Source organism: Neovison vison, chromosome 1 (genome assembly GCF_020171115.1).
Source record: "Neovison vison isolate M4711 chromosome 1, ASM_NN_V1, whole genome shotgun sequence".
Lineage (NCBI taxonomy): Eukaryota > Metazoa > Chordata > Mammalia > Carnivora > Mustelidae > Neogale > Neogale vison.
The window spans coordinates 278,627,816-278,647,027 of NC_058091.1; the positions used below are offsets into that span (position 1 = coordinate 278,627,816).

The window sequence follows — 19,212 nt, forward strand, 5'->3', positions numbered from 1 at the left end:
ATTATGGTCAGGGATATTCTTAACAATGTTATTTATATCAGCATTATTTATAATAGCTTAAGAGTACCTGTTTCAAGTTTGGACCCTAGTAAACCATATGAAGATCTATAATATTCAAAATTCATTCCTCCCTCCTTCCCTCCCTCCCTCCCTTCCTTTCTTTGTTCCTTCCTTGTGTTTTTGTTGAATTCTTTAATCTAGGAAAAGCAAATAGGGCTAGAAGAACTTGGCAGCCAAAATTTCAAAAATTAATCTCAGTAATAAGGTGATTGTCATTCATGCTAATTTCCACCAAAATCTTGTCATAGAAATTTTAGCAAAGAGCACAGATAAAAACAATAGAATGAATCTTGAGAGGATACATTTATTTTACTTGTAAGAGAACTTCCTTTTCCACTGTTGGCAATTCCCAAAGAGATTGAGACCATTTTCACATATAATAATGTTGTATTATTTCATACTTCTGAATACATATTTAAATCCATCATTTGAATTGGACCCTCTTTTACTTGAGTAATATTAACTTTAGTCTGTGTCTGTAAGTAGGCATTTACCTAAAATGAAAGTCTGGTTCAGCTCCATAATTGCTTGTTATAATGGTTAGGAAAAATTCATTATGAGGAATTCAAAGATAAAAATAATTGTTGTAATAGAAAATATCACTTAAGGACTTGGTAGGAGGAACATAAGTTATAGTATGATACCTATGGAAGGCAGCAATGAGGAGAAAGAGATATGTATTTATTTGTTGAGTAAAGTAAAATATTACCAAGATATCTGAAGTAATCAATTTCTGAAATAGTCATAATTATTTTTTAATAAGTACATTTCTCACTCATTCTGAAAAAATAATGTAAATAAACTCTATAGGTTTATAGATAGTGTCTCTTTGGTTTTATAAATTTATTTTTTCTAGGAAGTCAACCGAAGCATGTGCTATGAGGAAATCCATGCCTTAGTTTTTAACATTGCTTCAAAATATAATTATGAATAATTTTTGAGTAAAAGTACTTCAAAATAGTGAAATTATAAAAAAATTCTGGAATACAGAGATTAACTGTTGAATCAACATGTTTCTATGTGTCTGTTAATACTTTCATTTAATTTATAAGCTTATAAATTACTCATTGACAATACTAATTTAGAGGTAGATTCTTACCAAGTAGAAGATATTAATTTCATCTCCAATGTCCTCAGTAGAATTAATAACTTCAGGGACAGTCTCATTGGCCGCAATTGAAATATGGTATTCACTTGCAGAGCTTAGAATTAGTTGGAAAAAGAAAAACAAAACACAATGAAGTTTAACTTTTACTTGACCTCACTCTTTTTCTTTCTTTATACCAGGTAATCCCACAGAAAGTACTCGTAGAGATTTCAAGTAAGAGGTAAATTCTTTTACCCTGAAACCTACAATTACTTCTTTGAGGAGGGTGAGAATGAGAAAGACTATATAATTTAGTTCAGTAAATCACTGAGGCTAATTTGGCCTTAAAATGTCAAAATATAGACAACTTTAAAATAAAAGTTTTATTGTTACCAAGTGAAAGTTTCTATTAATTCACTAATATCATTTATATTTTGTGAATAATGAGGCTAAAACTTAATACTTTCAGTAGTGCTGAATTTTAAGTAGATTTAAAAAAATGTTAAGCTTTTCATATTAAAGGCCTATATTTACTGCTAAATTTAAAAATTCATTCTTTCCCATACAACTTCTCCATGTTCTTTGGATGAACTTGGTGGAATGAAGTATAATAAAAATATTATAGGTGTTTGTCAAAATTTTATTTTAATAAAATGAAAAATTCTTGGCAAAAATCATTGTACCAAGAGAAGTGGATAACAGCAGATAGAAAACAGCAAATAGAATTCAGAGGCTAAGTAATATATACAAAATCTATTTGTACATAAACCCTATGATCCTCTCATTTTTGTTGTTATCAGAAAAAGCAAAGTGCCATAGAAAATAAAGTAATAAAATAAGACTTTTAGACTAAACTTGCCTCTGATTCTTATACTTTTTATATGCATTGCACGTATTTTTTTTTAGCAAAAGCTTGGAGTCTTGCTTAAGCAAGGGAATTTGTAGTGGGAAACATTGCCAATATGATTTGTGTTTGGATAGATTGAAAGTTCTTAGGGGAAAGGACAATTTATGAATTATGCAAGAAGTAAACAACCCTCATTAATAAGAAAGATTTAATCTAGTGTGTCCAGAATGGCCAGGCTGATCAGATCCCTCACAACGAGAAATTAGAGCTAAGAAATATGCTGGTGACCTCCAAGAACACTAGCATTTGTAAATTATGTCTTCTAGGTCTTCAGAGTTTAGACTGGACTGGTAATGAGCTTAGAGTGGACTGCTAATGCCATCCAGGATCATTAGCACCTCACATATAAGATTATTTAGCATGCTGGGACTTTAGAGGACATGAAAATTTTCCAGAGGGCCTGTTTAATACGGATTTCTGGGCCCCAGAGTACTGATTCAGATTCAGTAGATTGGGGGTGGGGCCAAGAATTTGCCTAAGTTCCCAGGTGCTCCTGATGCCCTTGGCCAGGGACCACACTTTGAGAACCAGTGGGTTTGTAGAAAGGCATCAACATAAAAATTCAGTTTCCTCCTACCTGTAAAACTGAAGTCCAACTTCATATTTTACCGGGATAGAAATGTTTACTTCATTATCAGAAAGGGCTTCAGGAGGTTCTTCACTGTCACTAGAAAATACATAGCGTGTTCAGACAAATCATGAAACTACTGACTATTTAGAGACATTTCTGAGCATTTGAAAGGCAAGCTTATCTTGGCAACTAAACAAAAGCATAAAAGAGTAGAATTCTTGTTTTTGTGTTTTTTGTTTTGTTGTTGTTCAGTTAGGGTAGGGAGAGAAGTCACTGATGGGTATTATTAAATCTCCCAAGTTGATTCTGAATTGTAGCTGGGGTTGAAAACCAGAATGATATAGTCCAAGGTTTCTCAAACTTCTATGAAGATTATGGATAAGTAACTCTGGCTCAGTCATTAAATACACAGATTACTGGGCTTTGCTCTTTGAAATACAGATTTAATAGGTAGGTCTGAATTGGGACCTAGGAATTTGTGTTTTTAACAGAGATCACAAAGTGATTCTTATTTATTCCTCACAGATGAAGACCTCACAAAGAAACATGACTAGGTTTACATGGTGGAAAGTCAATATAAAATCTTTGGTCTTCTTGTTTTAATAGTCTTTCCATGCTTATTATTTGATGCTTATGTTATTTGTTAAAGATTTATTCCCTTAAGTTGTCATTTCAATTATACATTATGTAAAGGCATGCATATTTATACATGCATATGCATATCTCATACTCACATGGGTTAAAAAAAAGCAGTGAGGCATATAACAGTTACCAACACTGGCTCTGGGGCCAACATTGTTATTTAATTTCTCTTTGCCTTGGTTTCTTCATCTATAAAATGGGGATTTATCATAAGTGATAAATAAATGATGATTACAGTACATGTAAAGTACTCAACATTGTGCCTAGATGTAGGAAATAATAAATACCAGCTTTCATTATTTTTATCACACATACCCTCTACACCAAGTGACCAAGCACCTAGCGTTTAGTCTTGCAGAATGGGTAATGAGGACCTCTCAATGGCTTTGCCATATGCAAGTGTGCTAAGTGGCTTGGTGTAAGCTAGAGTAGAGCAAAAGCAGCACCCTACTTTGGGTTATAGATATTTGTGGGACAGGGCTTTTGCTATGACTGGTCCCATCTTCTCCTACCTGTTCTCTACTGGGGCCAAATTAGTCTTCCTAAGAAACAGCTAACTCTGTATATAAACTTCACCCCTCAAGAACTTTTCTGACTCCTTATGGTTTGCTTAATTAAGTAAACATGCCCCATTCTGACATTCAATACTCACCATAACATGGTGGGATGCACAGTCCCTGTTTATCTTCTGTTACTCCTTTTTGTATTCTCTATATTTGAGCTAAAATGGATTACCTGATATTTCCTCAGTAGGTCTAGTGGTTCACTATTGAGTTTTTGCTCAAGCTGTATACTTTTCCTAAACTGCTCTACTTAATTCCATTTAGTAACCTATGCATTGCTACCCAACCTTTAAGGTCCTTCTCCTTGATAAAGGTTTCTTGGGGTCTCATTGTCAAGTGGATATAACTTAACCTCTATTATGTCTCTGATATACAGTTTTTATTTCTCTAATAAATTTTCCTTGTTGTACCCTATATTATAATAATTTATATATTAGTCTTGCCTCCTATTTAATGTTTACTCCATGAAGTTTAAATCCTTATTAATTTTTATATTCCCTATAGTGACGAATTCAATATCTTGTCTGTAGTAGATGTCAAATAAATATTTGTTGAGCTGGATTAAATTGAGCATACAGAATTCATTTACCCATTAATTTATTTTCTCATTTATTTATTCATTCTATATTTACTCAGCAATTATTGGATGTGAGGCACCATGCTAGATACTGGGGAATAAAGCAACAAAAGATAGAATTTTATCTCAAGGAGTTTTTGGTCCCGTGGGTGATTATACTTAGAAGAAAGCTAAGACACTATTTCAGTTTCCTTATTAGCCTTTTGTTATTTGTTATTTGTTATATGGGTATTGGGTGATATCATTCAGAAGCTCTGACTGATTTGGATAAAATGTATTAAACTACAAAAGGGCATCATAAAACTTTAAATCCATTTAATGATCCAGTTGAACTTGATGGGCTGCCAGTACAAGTTAAAATAGCAATCCTGTAAAAAATTTTAAATAAATTTAAATGCATAATGAATAATGTTTTTCTGAAAATAAATAAATTGAAAAAAAATTTAAATGCAATTTGGTAGATATAAGTAATATGTGATTACAACGTGTTTTATAGCTCTTAGAATCAATGGTTTAATATTGGTAGGTGCATTAATTCTAAATTTCTTATTTAAGTTAATCATAAGGATGTTTTTGTGAAGTAAGGGGGTTCACTCCTTTTACTTTTACTGGTCTCTCATAAAAGCTGTAAGAAGTCCTAGTGAGTCTATAAAGCAAAATATTCTAAATAATGAAATTATATACTTATACATTTACATACACATACACTCATGCACACATATCAACCAACCTTGTTGCACTTAAGTGAATGATCACATTTTCCATGAGATAAGATGTGTTAAACTGAAATAATACTTTGAAAGTAACCTATGAAATAAAAATATTTTTAGTCTAGTAACAGATAAAGTAGTAAAATGTTTACATCGATCAAAATATTTAATTACATTAATGATATTACCTAGACTGAAACTGCAAAGTTATTTAAGAAATATTACCTAAGAAAATAAAACCTAATCGCATCTCAAAAACAGAACAAGATATACATATACTTTTGGATCTAAGTATGAAATATGCTTTGTATATTAATATGAATTTAACACTTTATTATTCAAATCACATTAATAAAAATAATTTATACTACATCAACTATTACCATGAAGGTACATTCTATGTACTACATTACCATTTTCTTTTTTTTTTTTTTTCAATTTATTTATTTTCGGAAAAACAGTATTCATTATTTTTTCACCACACCCAGTGCTCCATGCAAGCTGTGCCCTTTATAATACCCACCACCTGGTACCCCAACCTCCCACCCCCCCCGCCACTTCAAACCCCTCAGATTGTTTTTCAGAGTCCATAGTCTCTCATGGTTCATCTCCCCTTCCAATTTACCCAAAAGCACATATCCTCCCCAATGTCCATAACCCTACCCCCCCTTCTCCCAACCCCCCTCCCCCCAGCAACCCACAGTTTGTTTCGTGAGATTAAGAGTCACTTATGGTTTGTCTCCCTCCCTATCCCATCTTGTTTCATTGATTCTTCTCCTACCCACTTAAGCCCCCATGTTACCATTTTCTACCAGACCACAACCATAAGCAATGTAATTATGAAATAGTCATAGTTAAAGCCTCTTTAATATGTAAACTTCTACCATCTATATATATTCATTATAAAATAGGGGAAAACCTATGTGGGTCCATTAATTTGAATAGTACAAAAAGCTTTGGGCTTTTAAGGAGTAAAAACAAAAGGAAAAAATAAAAGACTTATTTATAATAAACTATAATAATAACAATAATGTAGTCAGTTTTGCTTACAAATTGCATAGTTAAAATAATACCTAAGAAAAACTAATACCTAAAAAATAATACCTAAGGAAAACATTTTTGTTATACCAACATTCTGGTACAGGTTAACTTATTTTTAAAAACTATGCCTGAAAAAATAATGAATACTGTTTTTCTGAAAATAAATAAATTGGAAAAAAAAAACTATGCCTGAGCATAAAAACTACATAATTAGGACTCTTCGTAAATACTGACAGGCAGGCCAGAAACTGGATTACTTATTTGAAGACACAGGTCCTCAGCAAAGTTCTAGTCCAAGACCCCTCATGATAATCTTTATTAAGCTGTATTTCCTATTCTGAAAACTAATCTTGGATTGTGCTAACAAGAGTGTTTTGGAATTTGGCCAGCCAAAAAGATGGCTCAAAGTGCATAATTAATAGAGACTTTTAAAATTTTACTTTTGTGATTAAGTGCCAGACAGGACAGAGTTTGATACTGAAAGCTCTCTTAATCAATTTAGGCCCATTCACAGAAGGGAGGATTAGAATTCAGATGTCATGAGATTTGCATGGTTGTACTGTATTATGTGTGGAATTTTCTTTTGTATTTTCTTTCCCACATATATTTTGGGTTACATTAAAAAAAATCTTTTCTTAAGAATCTGCAGATCTGCAGTATGCTTCTTGCATTGAAATAATAATCATAATTCTAATAGGAGATTACTGGGTGGGTTTGAACTATAATACCACACAAAGGGTCCAATTGCCAAATTGCCTCTCAGTGAGCTCCTTTTTTCCTGCCTTTCATTAGACCCCTGACTGGCCTCAACATTTAAGTCTTGGCATTTCTGATGAGTCTTCAGACTTTGGGAAGATACTAGCAGAGAAGTAGGGTTGAAGAAGGTGCCTATTCTCTATTGACATGATCCTGAAATGTTTAAACCATAAATTTAGATCTCGAAGTCAAAGTATATCTTAAGTGTAAAGCCCAGGCAAAAATCCCTTGCAAATTATCTTCCCATCTCTATATTGATGGCATGAGATGCTTTGATTTAAGCTTTTACTCTAAGCAGCAAGGAATTGTTAAAGAAAGAAAAAGTGATTGAAAAGTAATTAAGATTGCAATTAATATCGCTAAATGCTGAAATGTAACACAGGCTATATTATTATTCTTAAAGAAATGGAGATAGTTCCATGGTTAATTATAGTGGTCAGAGGAAGAAGTAGAAATGAGTTGAAATTCACTATTTCTATGTCAAAATAGAGGAATCATGGGTATATTTTTTCAAATATGATATATGTTTTATAGATTTTTAGGGAAGAAACGTAATTTCACAATAAATTTCATTTGAGATAGTCAAGAAATGGGCTTGATAATGAGGTTCCTAAAGTAAAGTGGTACACCTAGTTATTTTCATAACTAAAATGGTTTATTGAATTCAGTGATAATTACTGTCATTTGTAGATTTTTCAGTCCTTAGTAGCTATGCCATATGTGTGAAGGGAAAAGACATTTCTGAATTCTCATTTGCAAAAAGAGGAGCTAAAAGACTTCATTATAGATATGACTCTGTCATTTCCAGATGTCTAACTCAGTGTTTGTCATCTTTTTAGGATATGTGATAAAGGTGACAAAGATCTATTTTGAAGTTTTATATTAAAAAATGTTATAATGTGGGGGCGCCTGGGTGGCTCAGTGTGTTAAAGCCTCTGCCTTCGGCTCAGGTCATAATCCCAGGGTCCTGGGATCGAGTCCCGCATCGGGCTCTCTGCTCGGCAGGGAGCCTTCTTCCTCCTCTCTCTCTGCCTGCCTCTCTGCCTACTTGTGATCTCTGTCTGTCAAATAAATAAATAAACAAAATCTTTAAAAAAAATAAAAATAAAAAATGTTATAATGTGAAGATGGTATTTCTATCTTTTTTTTAAAGACTAAGTCAAGTAAGTAAAATATCTTCTTATCTCATCACTTTGATTCAATATTTCTCTCATTAACTCAATATGAATGGAGGAGCAAATATTCATACTGAAAAGTAACCTTCAATGAAAATATATGCAAATATGTTGTTTATCATTCAAGGAGATAACTATTCTGTTTTTCATGGAAACAAATATTGTTTTCAAAAAGACCTGAAAGTACTCTCTCACTTCTGTTCAACTACTACTGTAGGTTTTATCTAAGGTATGTAGGCAAGAAAAGGAAATAAAAGGCACTGGCTTGGGAAGGATGCCTCTATTTGCAGATGACATGATCTTATATATAGAATATCCTAAGGAATCCTCTAAAGAACTATTAGAACTAATAATTTCAGCAAGGTTTCAAGACAAAAGATCAATATTAAAAAATCATTTGTATGTCTATACGTAAGCAATAAACAATCTGAAAATAAATTTAAGAAAAGAATTTCATCTAAAATAGCGTTAAAGGGGGTGCCTGGATGGCTCAGTGTTTTAAGCATCTGCCTCTTGATTTCAGCTCAGATTATGATCTCAGGGCCATGAGATCAAGCACCATGCTGGACTCTGTGCTGAGTGTGGAGTCTGTCTAAGATTCTCTCCCTCCCTTTCCATCTGCCCATCTCTACCACTTTCTCTCTCTTTCAAAAAAGAAAGAAAGAAAGAAAAAAAGAAAGAAACAAACAAAAATAAAATAGCATTAAAAAAAGAATAAATGCTTAGGAATACATTTAACAAAGGATGTGTGAAACTTGTATTCTGAAGAATATAAAACATTTTTGAAAGTAATTAAGGAAGATCTAAATAAATAGGAAGACATCCCATAGTCACAGATCAAAGACTTAATATCTTGAAGATGGTAATACTCCCCAAACTAATCTGCAGATTCAGTGTACTCCCTATCAAACTCCCAGCTGGCCTTTTTAGCAGAAAATGACAAGCTGACCCTAAAGTGTAGATGAAAATACAGGGGACCTGGAAGAGCTAAACAACTCTGAAAAGGGAAACATAGCTGAAAGACTTACATTTTCAGATTGCAAAGATTGCAAAAGAGTTCAGTAATCAAAACAGTGTACTGACATAAAGATAGACATATAGATCAATGGAATACAATTAAGAATCAAGAAATAAACCCATATGTTTATGGTCAAGTCACTTTCAATAAAAGAGCCACAGCAATTCAATGGGGGAATGAATGACATTTTCAACAGATGGTGTGGGGCAACTGGATATCCACATACAAAGAACGAAGTTGGACCCTCTCCTTCTTACACAATACACAAAAGTTCATCAAAATGAATAGAAACTCAAATGTAACAGCTAAAAATATACAACTCTTGGAAGGAAACATAGGAGTAGATTTTTGTGGTCCTGGATTAGCAAAGCATGAGGGACAAAAAAATAAATAGATTAATTAGACTTCATCAAAGTAAACATCTTTGTGTTTCAAAGGGCACCATCAAGAAAGTGAAAAGACAAGGGCGTCTGGGTGGCCAGTTGGTTAAGCATCTGCCTTCGGCTCGGGTCATGATCCCAGGGTCTCAGGATAGAGCCCCACATTGGGCTCTTTGCTCAGAAGGGAGCTTGCTTCTCTCCCCACCTCTGCCTGCTGCTCCCCCTGCTTGTGCTCTCTATCTGTGTCAAATAAATAAATAAAATCTTTGAAAAAAAGAAAGTGAAAAGACAATGGGAGAAAATATTTACAAATAATTTATCTGATAAGTGACTTGAAAGCAGAATATATGAAGAACTCTCACAACTCAAAAATAAAAAAAAAGACATCCCAATTAAAAAATAGTAAAGGATCGGAATAGACATTTCTCCAAAGAAGATATACACATGGTCAGTGAGCACATGAAAGGATGTTCAACATCATTAGCTATTAAGGAAACACAAATCAAAATTACAGGCAGTAACAATGTGAAGAAAGACATATATTGCTGGTAGGAATGGAAAATGGAGCAGTCACTTTGGAAAACAGTTTTGCAGTTTCCTAAAATGTTGCACATAGTTATCACCTCACCAAGGAATTCCACCCTAAGAGAATGGAAAACATCCCCATACTAAAACTTGTACACAGATATTCATAATATTATGCATAGTAGCCAAAAAGCGAAAACAACACAAATGATAGATGAATAAATAAAATACGTTACATCCACAAAATGGAATTGTATTTGGAAATAAAAAGGAACTGCTGATACATGGATGAACCTTGAAAACATTATGGTAAATGAAAAAAGTCAGCTATAAAAGATCACAGATTGTATGATTCCATTTATATGAAATGTCCGGAATAGGTAGACTCATAAAGAAAGAAAGTAGATTAGTGGTTCCCTGAGGTTGGGGGAGGGATTGGAGGAGAAAAAAGAGAAGTAACTGGTAATGTGTACAGAGTTTCTTTTGGGGATACAAAAATGTTCTAAGATTGATTGTGGTGATGGCTGCAGAATTCACCATTTGGTGAATGTACAAAAGCTCACTTAACTGTACAGTTTAAATAAGTGAATTTTATGGTATGTGAATTATATATCAATGAGGATATAATTTAAAAGAGAGAGAGAAATGAAAAAAAGAGTTTCTATACAAAGTTCTAAAAGATTCTAAAAAATTGAAAGATTTGTTTTGTCTGCAGGCCAGAAAAGCCCACTACTATTGGATAAAATATCAAGTATAATTTTAAATTTTGTCTTAGCGCTTGAGTTTGACTCATGCACTAATTGGTTCTTGATTCCAATGTCTCAAAATCTTGAACTCAACCTTCTTCATCTGCATCACCCTAAAATACCATTAGAGGGATTTATACATTTAACTTTGAGCACGGTATTTTTCATATCCGGTTGCCATATGTATGTTTTATAATCTGCTTACCTCTTCTCCTCTTCTCAGGAAAGGATAGCCAACCTTACATGTGAGATTATGATTGGATTCACAACTGTCTTTTTGGATAGCCTTGGAAGAAAAAGTAAGCAGAATTAGAACAGACACACAGGTGAAATGCTTGGGCTTGGTTTTTCCAGATTTTTCCCAGCTGTGCCTTGGACTCTGCCTTACTAAGATTTGTCTCTCAGTTTAGTTGGGAAATCTGAAAACATTACTTGAGGGAGACTGTAAGGCAAAGCACATCACATATCTTGTCTAGGTGTCCCACTGCACAATGGACATATTAACAGCATGTGCCACATAGGATGGATGAAATAATCCACACATACCAGACTGCCACGTGGAAGCCCACAGTGAGTGGCTGTCGTGAGAAGAGTTTCACTCAGTGGTAAGAGCACAGGTTCGGACCTGAGACCACCAGGAGTTCAATTCTGACTCCATCACTATTAGCTTTCTCCCTGTCAAGGAGAAAGGCTCACTTCTCTGAGCCTGATTTTCTGTTAAGTAAGGTCAGTCATACTCAATTTTACCTAACTGTATCTGAGCTTGATTTTCTGTTAAGTGAGGTCAGTCATACTCAATTTCATCTAACTGTAAATGCCACTGAATCGGAGGAGACTTGCCAGTATTTTGTGTATGAATAAGAGGAGGGGAAATGCTGCCAGGTAAGTAAATATATCAACTGTAAAATACGGTTACAGCAAAGTTAAAATGTAACCGAAAGGGTTTATCTTAGAATCTCTGTAGTACAAAAATACCTAACTACTTAATGAGAATTGGGTAAATGGAATGCTTAGAACAGTGCCTGGAACATAATATGACTCCGGAAAAGGTTGTCATTACTATTACTGTTTTTATTGTTAATAGAAGTAGGGGAGACACGTTGTTTATTTTTATAGTCCTCCCTCTCTTCCAAAGCCATGAAGTTAGTTGAAGAGGATACTGGCAATGATTTTTAATATAGTCCACATTCCAGAGAAAAATTCAGTGGTAACATTTTTCTAGCATCACTTTGCACATTTGGATTTACAATTAACATTCTTTACTGAATCTAAAATATGTGGTAGTAATGGAGGACATTTTTTAAGCCTCTGTTAGTCATCATGTCCTTAAGTGGTATCCTAATAAATAGAGAGAAATATCAGTGAAAGTCTGAATTTACAGAAACTGGACAATAGAGTTCTAATATTGTATTAATAAGGGTATGGTTTTTAATGTGAATCATACATATTACTAATTCATATACATATAGAAAGAATTGTAAATAAGGGGGATTCATTCAGAGATCAGAATTAAAAGCAAAATTCAAATGTGGAAGTACTGATTATTGCTGATATAGCATCTTATGCAGCTGTGTGTTATTGCCAAGATGAAAAAAATTGTTATGACAATGACACATTGTAATTTAACATCTCTCTTTCCAATGTAAGGATTTTACATAGAAAATGAGAAGTGGTACCTTGATTTTTCTTCATGTAAATATTGTTTTGTTCCATTCATACATTCCTTTCTCTGCACCTCTGTTCAACTGTCTTGACTGTTATGTTTATATTTTTCTTTGAGTTTGTCTCAATTTCAGCTATGTAATGCCTCTATAAAATGTATGATTTTGATATATCATTGATCCTACCCTCATACTGAATCTAAGAAAAGTCATAGATCTCTAAAGACATTCTTCAAAAAAAAACTTTTAAAAAAATTTCATACTTTCACCATTAGTGAGTACTAATAATTTGTCCAAAATGCTCTCTATTCTTCTAAACCCAATAAAAACAATTAGTTCAGTAGCAGGAAAAGTAGAATAAACAAATATAAAACAAACATAAAACTAAAAGTTTACCTCAATTCCTGAAAAAATTAGATTTGGAGAATAGTGCACTATGGTTCTGGTGTTATAGGCACTGTCCTTTTTATTTTTGACTGTGAGACTAACATTGAACTTATCGTTATGAGACCTGACAATAAGCAGGTCCTTTTCTGTGGTGAATACTTTCAGGGCGAGGTCCGAGATACATTTATCCTTGTTTCCACAGTCTTTGGCGAAAGGAATCTGAAAAGGGTCACAGGAAAGCGTTTTTCAACATTTAGTTAAGCATGATTGAAAATTACTTATTAACCTGCTTGGTGAAGTGACACATTGCCAAACTAAGTTAAGCAACTCATAAAGAGAACAGACTCCACTGCAGAAGTCATGAGGAATTTTAAGTTTATTCCTATAATTTATAGGAAAAAAGAATAAACTGAATATAAATTCTTTCAGTCCCTTAGAGAACGCACAGTTTTCACACATGTTTTTTGCTGGCTTTAGTCTGCTAGAGTAGAATAGTTTCAAAAAAATCAAGTCAAGGGGCACCAGGGTAGCTCAGTGGGTTAGAGCCTCTGCCTTCGGCTCGGGTCATGATCTTGGGGTCCTGGGATTGAGCTCTGCGTCAGGCTCTCTCCTTGGCGGGGAGCCTGCTTCCCCCTCTCTCTCTGCCTGCCTCTCTGCCTACTTGTGATCTCTCTTTCTGTCAAATAAATAAATAAAATCTTAAAAAAAAATCAAGTCAAGTACTCTAAGATCTAAATCTATGAGAGAACACTTCAACACTCAACCCCCGTTATGAGATTTTCTATTGAAAAGAATAAAAACCTTAGAAATGCAATAGGGCTCAGAGGTAAAAAATGGTCAAACCACATAGCTAGAGTTTCCTTGACTGGTCTTCCCAGTAAGCCCCACCCTCTCGTCTAAACCTTCACTAAGAGCCCTCCATTCTACCTCTCTCCTAAGCATCTTCCAACTCTCATTGCCACCATCACCTCTAGTCTAGCCATCCTTATTTTTCCCTGAACGAATGCAACAGATTCCTAAGTGGTCTCCCACACCCACTCTTGTTCCAACCACGGTTTCTCCAATCACTCTTCACGTTGCAGCTGGAGTAATCCTTAAAAAAGATATAAACCCAGTGCTATCACTGAAACAATTAAAACTACCAACAGTACTCCACTGCTTCAAGATAATCTGTGCAGTGGCAGAAAGCCCAGAACAACCTGGTTCCTTCCTATGCCTCCCTCCCTATCCCACGTCACCTTCCCACCTCGCTCTTCAGCTTCAGCCACATTAGAGAGTTTAGTGCAGTTCCTTTATGCCTCAGACCTTTTACACACGTTTCTGTGCATAAAACACTGCTCCCTCCCCTCCTGTGAATAGGATGGAAAATCCTCCTAGGCTTCAGGTCTCCACTTAAGTGTCACAACTTCTGTCTGCTGAGGCAGAAGTTCCCATCAAACAATTAAATTCTCCTCCAGACCACATGCTTTAATCCATTAATACCTGTTTCCTAGGTTAGACTGTAAACTCTGAAGCTTGGTACATATAAGACACCCAATCACTATTCTTGAAAGGAAGAAAGTGAAAGTAAAAGATATGGGTGTAGAGAAAACGAATTCCCCACCCTGAATGTTTCCTCCACTGGTGCCCCCCCATCTTCTCTACTTGCTCGCTCACTCTTTCTCAGGGGCAAGACAATGGACTCTGTGGATTTGGAAGCAGGAGCGGGGTGAATACAGCTCTTCCCACCTCTTCTGCTCTTGGGGTGCACTGCGCCCACGGGAGCCATACATTCTTGCTCTCTATCCTCATTCTGCAAGTTTTATGAGGTGGGCCCCCTTGAAAGAGGCCTGAGATTGATGAGCACTGCTGATGATGCACTTGGTTATCTGTGGTCTAAGCCTTGTTCAGCAGGAGGACACCCAATATGCCTAAGCCATACCCGAACCCGGTATTTATTAGTAATAAAGGGAATTCCTGTAGGCTAACCCATGTCCTTCTTTCAACCGGTCCTAAATTTAGGGGAGATAAAAATAGGTGCTATTTGTAAGTTCCTCCAACAATAGGAAGCCGGAGAGTTGAGAAAAGTCTAGAAGAGTCTCATTACTTTAAAAAAAAAAGTGATTTAGGGTTGTATGTGTGTGTCTATGTGTTTTAGGGTTTTTTCCCCCCAATATGTTCACGTGCAGGCATTCTGAATTTAAAACAAAAATCCGACTTACATATTCATGTACTGAATTTGGTAGGGAATCATCAAGAACAGGCCCATTTTCTGGATCAGTGAGATTAAAATCCAAAGTTATCCTTACAGAGTCCCGAAAGTCATGCTTGTCCTATAGATCGAAATAGAACATATTTTATCATTGGTATCATATTTGCTGCATGTTCTGACCTTGTTATGTGATTCCTTCTTCTGTCCCTGGAGGTCAGGGTTACTGGGACATTTTTGTGCACCTGATTTGACACGACGTCATCAGGTTTTTGCTTCATTAGAGAGAGACTGCCTTCTACCATGATAAGGGACAGTGCTGAATGCAAAGGCTTCAGGACGACCAGTTGAGTCACCTGGCTTCTCAGCAGTCCTGCTGTAGTAATAGGATGTGCCATCCTTCGCCATGGCAGCATATAGTACCCGGGCTCCTTGCATAGGACTATCTTTTCTCTTGAGATCTGGAGCTAAAAACTGCCCTGTAATACTTCCAAATTCAAATGAGCAAAGTTGCTTTAAATTGAGTTGGATTTCATAAGTATAATATATGGCTCAAGTTGCAAGAATTTTATAATGTCAAATGATATGTAAGTAATATGAATGCAATCAATGTTGTTTTATAATATCATGAGTAACAGCCATCATTTATGGCATGTCTGGGATTATGAGCTTTACACACATTATTGAGAAGTATTTCAACAGAGCTCCGAGATGAATAACTATTATAGTCATTATTTTACAAATGAAAATCCGGGCCTCGAAGAGGCTAAACAACTTGGTCAAAATCACTTGGAATGTGGGGAAGCTTTAAGACAAATTCCATCCTGGTTGACTGACTCCAGAACAAATGTCAATGTATTTATTAAAATCTAAAAGAATTTTAGAAATTTTGAAACTAGATCATGCCTTTTACTACCAAGTGCCTACACATAGCTAGATTCTACATTTTAGACAAATATACACTAAGTGATTTCTAGCAGGTTGAAGGCAGGGGCACGTCTGGTTTCACACCCTTTCAAATTTTATTCAAGTTCTAACTCCTAAATGCTCAGTTCTGATGAAGTAAATAGGAAGGTAACTCCAGTTTTTTTTTTTCTTTCTGATTATAGATTGATCTTAGTGTTGACAGATATGTTAATTTTGATATATACTATGGGGAATATTGACTTGAAAATCACTGAAGAAAAATACAGTACACTAATAGGGATGTTTCCTATCACTTTCCTCCCCTGACTATAATATTTTAAAAATATAGAATATGAATACATCAAGAATATAGAAATAAATCAGATGTGGGGGGAAATCGGCCTGTTTCCCTGTAAAGCTCCAGGATCATGTATAAATCTCAAGTCTGTCTCAGTCACTAAAATCAGTATTTTGTCATTACATCCACTCTTCCCTCTTTTTTTTTTTCTTTAAGTATCATGTGCATTATAAGAAAGTGTTAAAAAACTCCTGCCCTTATTGGGAACATTCTCTCTATATATAATGACTCAATAAAATGTATTTAAATGGTTCAAACTGGCTTCCTAGCCATCTTTGGAGATTAATAATTTGCTTCCCAAGCCTCCCTTATTAGTGAAATAGAAAGAAACTTAGGTAGCACAAAGCCTATGGATGATAGAAAATAGATTTTTTTCTCTTCGATTTAAAGTCAAAGAGTGAAACATATAGTTCAGTGGACAAGAAAGAACCCCAGGGCAGAATATGGCCCAATAGTTTCTCCTCAGGGTATGTAAGCACTTACATCAAATGTGATACACATTTGACAGATGAGGCCCACACAAGTTAAATGATGTTTTCAATTTGAAAGAATAAGTGAATGAATGCAAAAAATGAATGAATGAATGAATGAATGAATGCAGGTTTCTTATCAACTAGTGCCATGTGCCTTCTACTATTCCATAATATACGGATGACTGGTAACACACACAGGGAAGATAAAAGATGGTTTTATGAAATGCATCTGGAAATTAGAAGATCAGGCCTGTGATTTTCTGATAAAGAGACCAAATAAATGAAGTTTACTTCATCATGTGCATTTGAAATAAAAATCACAAGATTGGCTTGAAACAAGACATTTATGCTTTATTCTTGATTTGGAATAAAGCAGTTATAACATATGATTTACTTGCCAACATGTAGAAGGAGAGCTTAGTGCATTCTGATTCTTCAACTGTGATGTTTCTTTGAATCTTTCTTTCTTGAGTTCCAGAGAAAAAACTTCGTGATATTTGTCTTAGTGAATCTAGTGTGATGCGGTACTGCATATCTGGAAACAAAATGACAGAAATATTTGCCTGGGGTGATTTTCATATGGTTCAGTTCATTAAATTAGCATTATAGCAAAATCTCCTGAGCAAACAGTCAACAGAAAGTTTCTATTACTCAGCTTATCTACACTACTGAAGTACAATAGTAGTTCTAGTCATGACAATAACCTTCAGAACTACTTTCTCTGTGCATGTGTGTGTACATATGCACACCCACACACTCATACAACATGTACACCAACATAGAAATTAAATTTCTGATTATGCATGTGTTTATTGGGTTTTCACATAATTTTTTTTAGTTTAGCAATGTTGAAGCCCTGTTTAGAATATTGATTTTATTTCAATAGACAGAAAAATATACACTAATGAATTCTTTTTTTTTTCCCAATTTATTTATTTTCAGAAAAACAGTATTCATTATTTTTTCACCACACCCAGTGCTCCATGCAAGCTGTGCCCTCTATAATACCCACCACCTGGTTCCCCAACCTCCCACCCCCCCCGCCACTTCAAACCCCTCAGACTGTTTTTCAGAGTCCATAGTCTCTCATGGTTCACCTCCCCTTCCAATTTACCCAAATTCCCTACTCCTCTCTAACGTCCCTTGTCCTCCATGCTATTGGTTATGCTCCACAAATGAGTGAAACCATATGATAATTGACTCTCTCTGCTTGACTGATTTCACTCAGCATAATCTCTTCCAGTCCCGTCCATGTTGCTACAAAAGTTGGATATTCGTCCTTTCTGATGCAGCCTCTTTGGAGAACAGTGTGGAGATTCCTCAAGAAATTAAAAATAGAGCTTCCCTACGACCCTGTAATTGCACTCCTGGGTATTTACCCCAAAGATACAGATGTCGTGAAAAGAAGGGCCATCTGTACCCCAATGTTTATAGCAGCAATGGCCACAGTCGCCAAACTATGGAAAGAACCAAGACGCCCTTCAACGGATGAATGGATAAGGAAGATGTGGTCCATATACACTATGGAGTATTACACTAATGAATTCTTATCTATTTTATGAAAAAGTCACTTCAGACTCTTCAAAGCATGTAATCAAAGAAGCTTACCAAATAAGTTTCATAAAATAGGCGTGCCAAAATAAAAAAACAAGTTAAACCTATACTTTCTTAAAAGGCAATCATTCTACTTATTTGATCACTTATTTTATAAAAATAAATGAGACTGAAATAATGCTGTATGTGGAAATTTGTAAATCATATTTTATATTTCTATACCTAAAACTAGTCAGAGGGCTATTGGAGAGCATAATTATGCACATAAAGAGCAAACTAAGAAAAACAGATCTTAAGGATTAATGATTTTTCATATTCTATTTACATTTGGTTTATAGAGTAAATTACTCTTTTGCAGCCAATGACCTCCACAGTTTTGACTCCAACATATTTCAATATCATTATAAAAACACCCCAGGAATTGTATATGTAGGGAGGAGGACATTCCTAGACTGTGCCTGAGAACACACACACAATATGTCTGACACTCAAAAACCAGGATCACGTTCTGAGTGGAGCAAAGAGATCTCAGAGAGTGGGCTGGCAAAGCATTCATGTCCTTTGCAATAGCAGTCTTAGTAAAGAGAGGGCAGGAGAAGGAAGAGAGGGTTTGTGAAAACCCACAGGAAGGAAAACTGGGCTCCTAGGGAGTCCAACGTCCAAACTCTACTTCTGAACTGGTATTATTATTATTGTTTTTAGCACATCGTAGTTTGTGATAAATGGGAGAGCCAGAGAGGAACCATGCACTGTGGAGACCTTTGCATATAAGCATATAGTTTCTGCTCCAGATTTTATTGGGTTCTGTAACATATTCTCTCTTCAGTAGATTTTTTTTTCTTCAAGGTTCAACATGTTCACAGGGGCAAATCTGATATGCAGATGCCTATCATCAGGGAAAAATACAATATCTTACTGGATGTCATC

General features: G+C 35.1%; 1 protein-coding gene across 1 annotated transcript in view; it reads right to left on the bottom strand.

Moving 5' to 3' along the window:
- ITGA1 (integrin subunit alpha 1) overlaps nucleotides 1-19,212 on the bottom strand; it is a 166,337-nt gene that overhangs the window by 17,615 nt on the left and 129,510 nt on the right. Inside the window, exons 17-23 of the mRNA XM_044232119.1 lie at nucleotides 17,130-17,266; nucleotides 15,008-15,118; nucleotides 12,816-13,025; nucleotides 10,964-11,044; nucleotides 5,138-5,214; nucleotides 2,632-2,721; nucleotides 1,160-1,262 (exon numbers count right to left, since the gene is read on the bottom strand). Of these exons, the coding sequence (XP_044088054.1) occupies nucleotides 1,160-1,262; nucleotides 2,632-2,721; nucleotides 5,138-5,214; nucleotides 10,964-11,044; nucleotides 12,816-13,025; nucleotides 15,008-15,118; nucleotides 17,130-17,266 (809 nt within the window). The remainder of the gene's footprint in view (nucleotides 1-1,159; nucleotides 1,263-2,631; nucleotides 2,722-5,137; nucleotides 5,215-10,963; nucleotides 11,045-12,815; nucleotides 13,026-15,007; nucleotides 15,119-17,129; nucleotides 17,267-19,212) is intronic.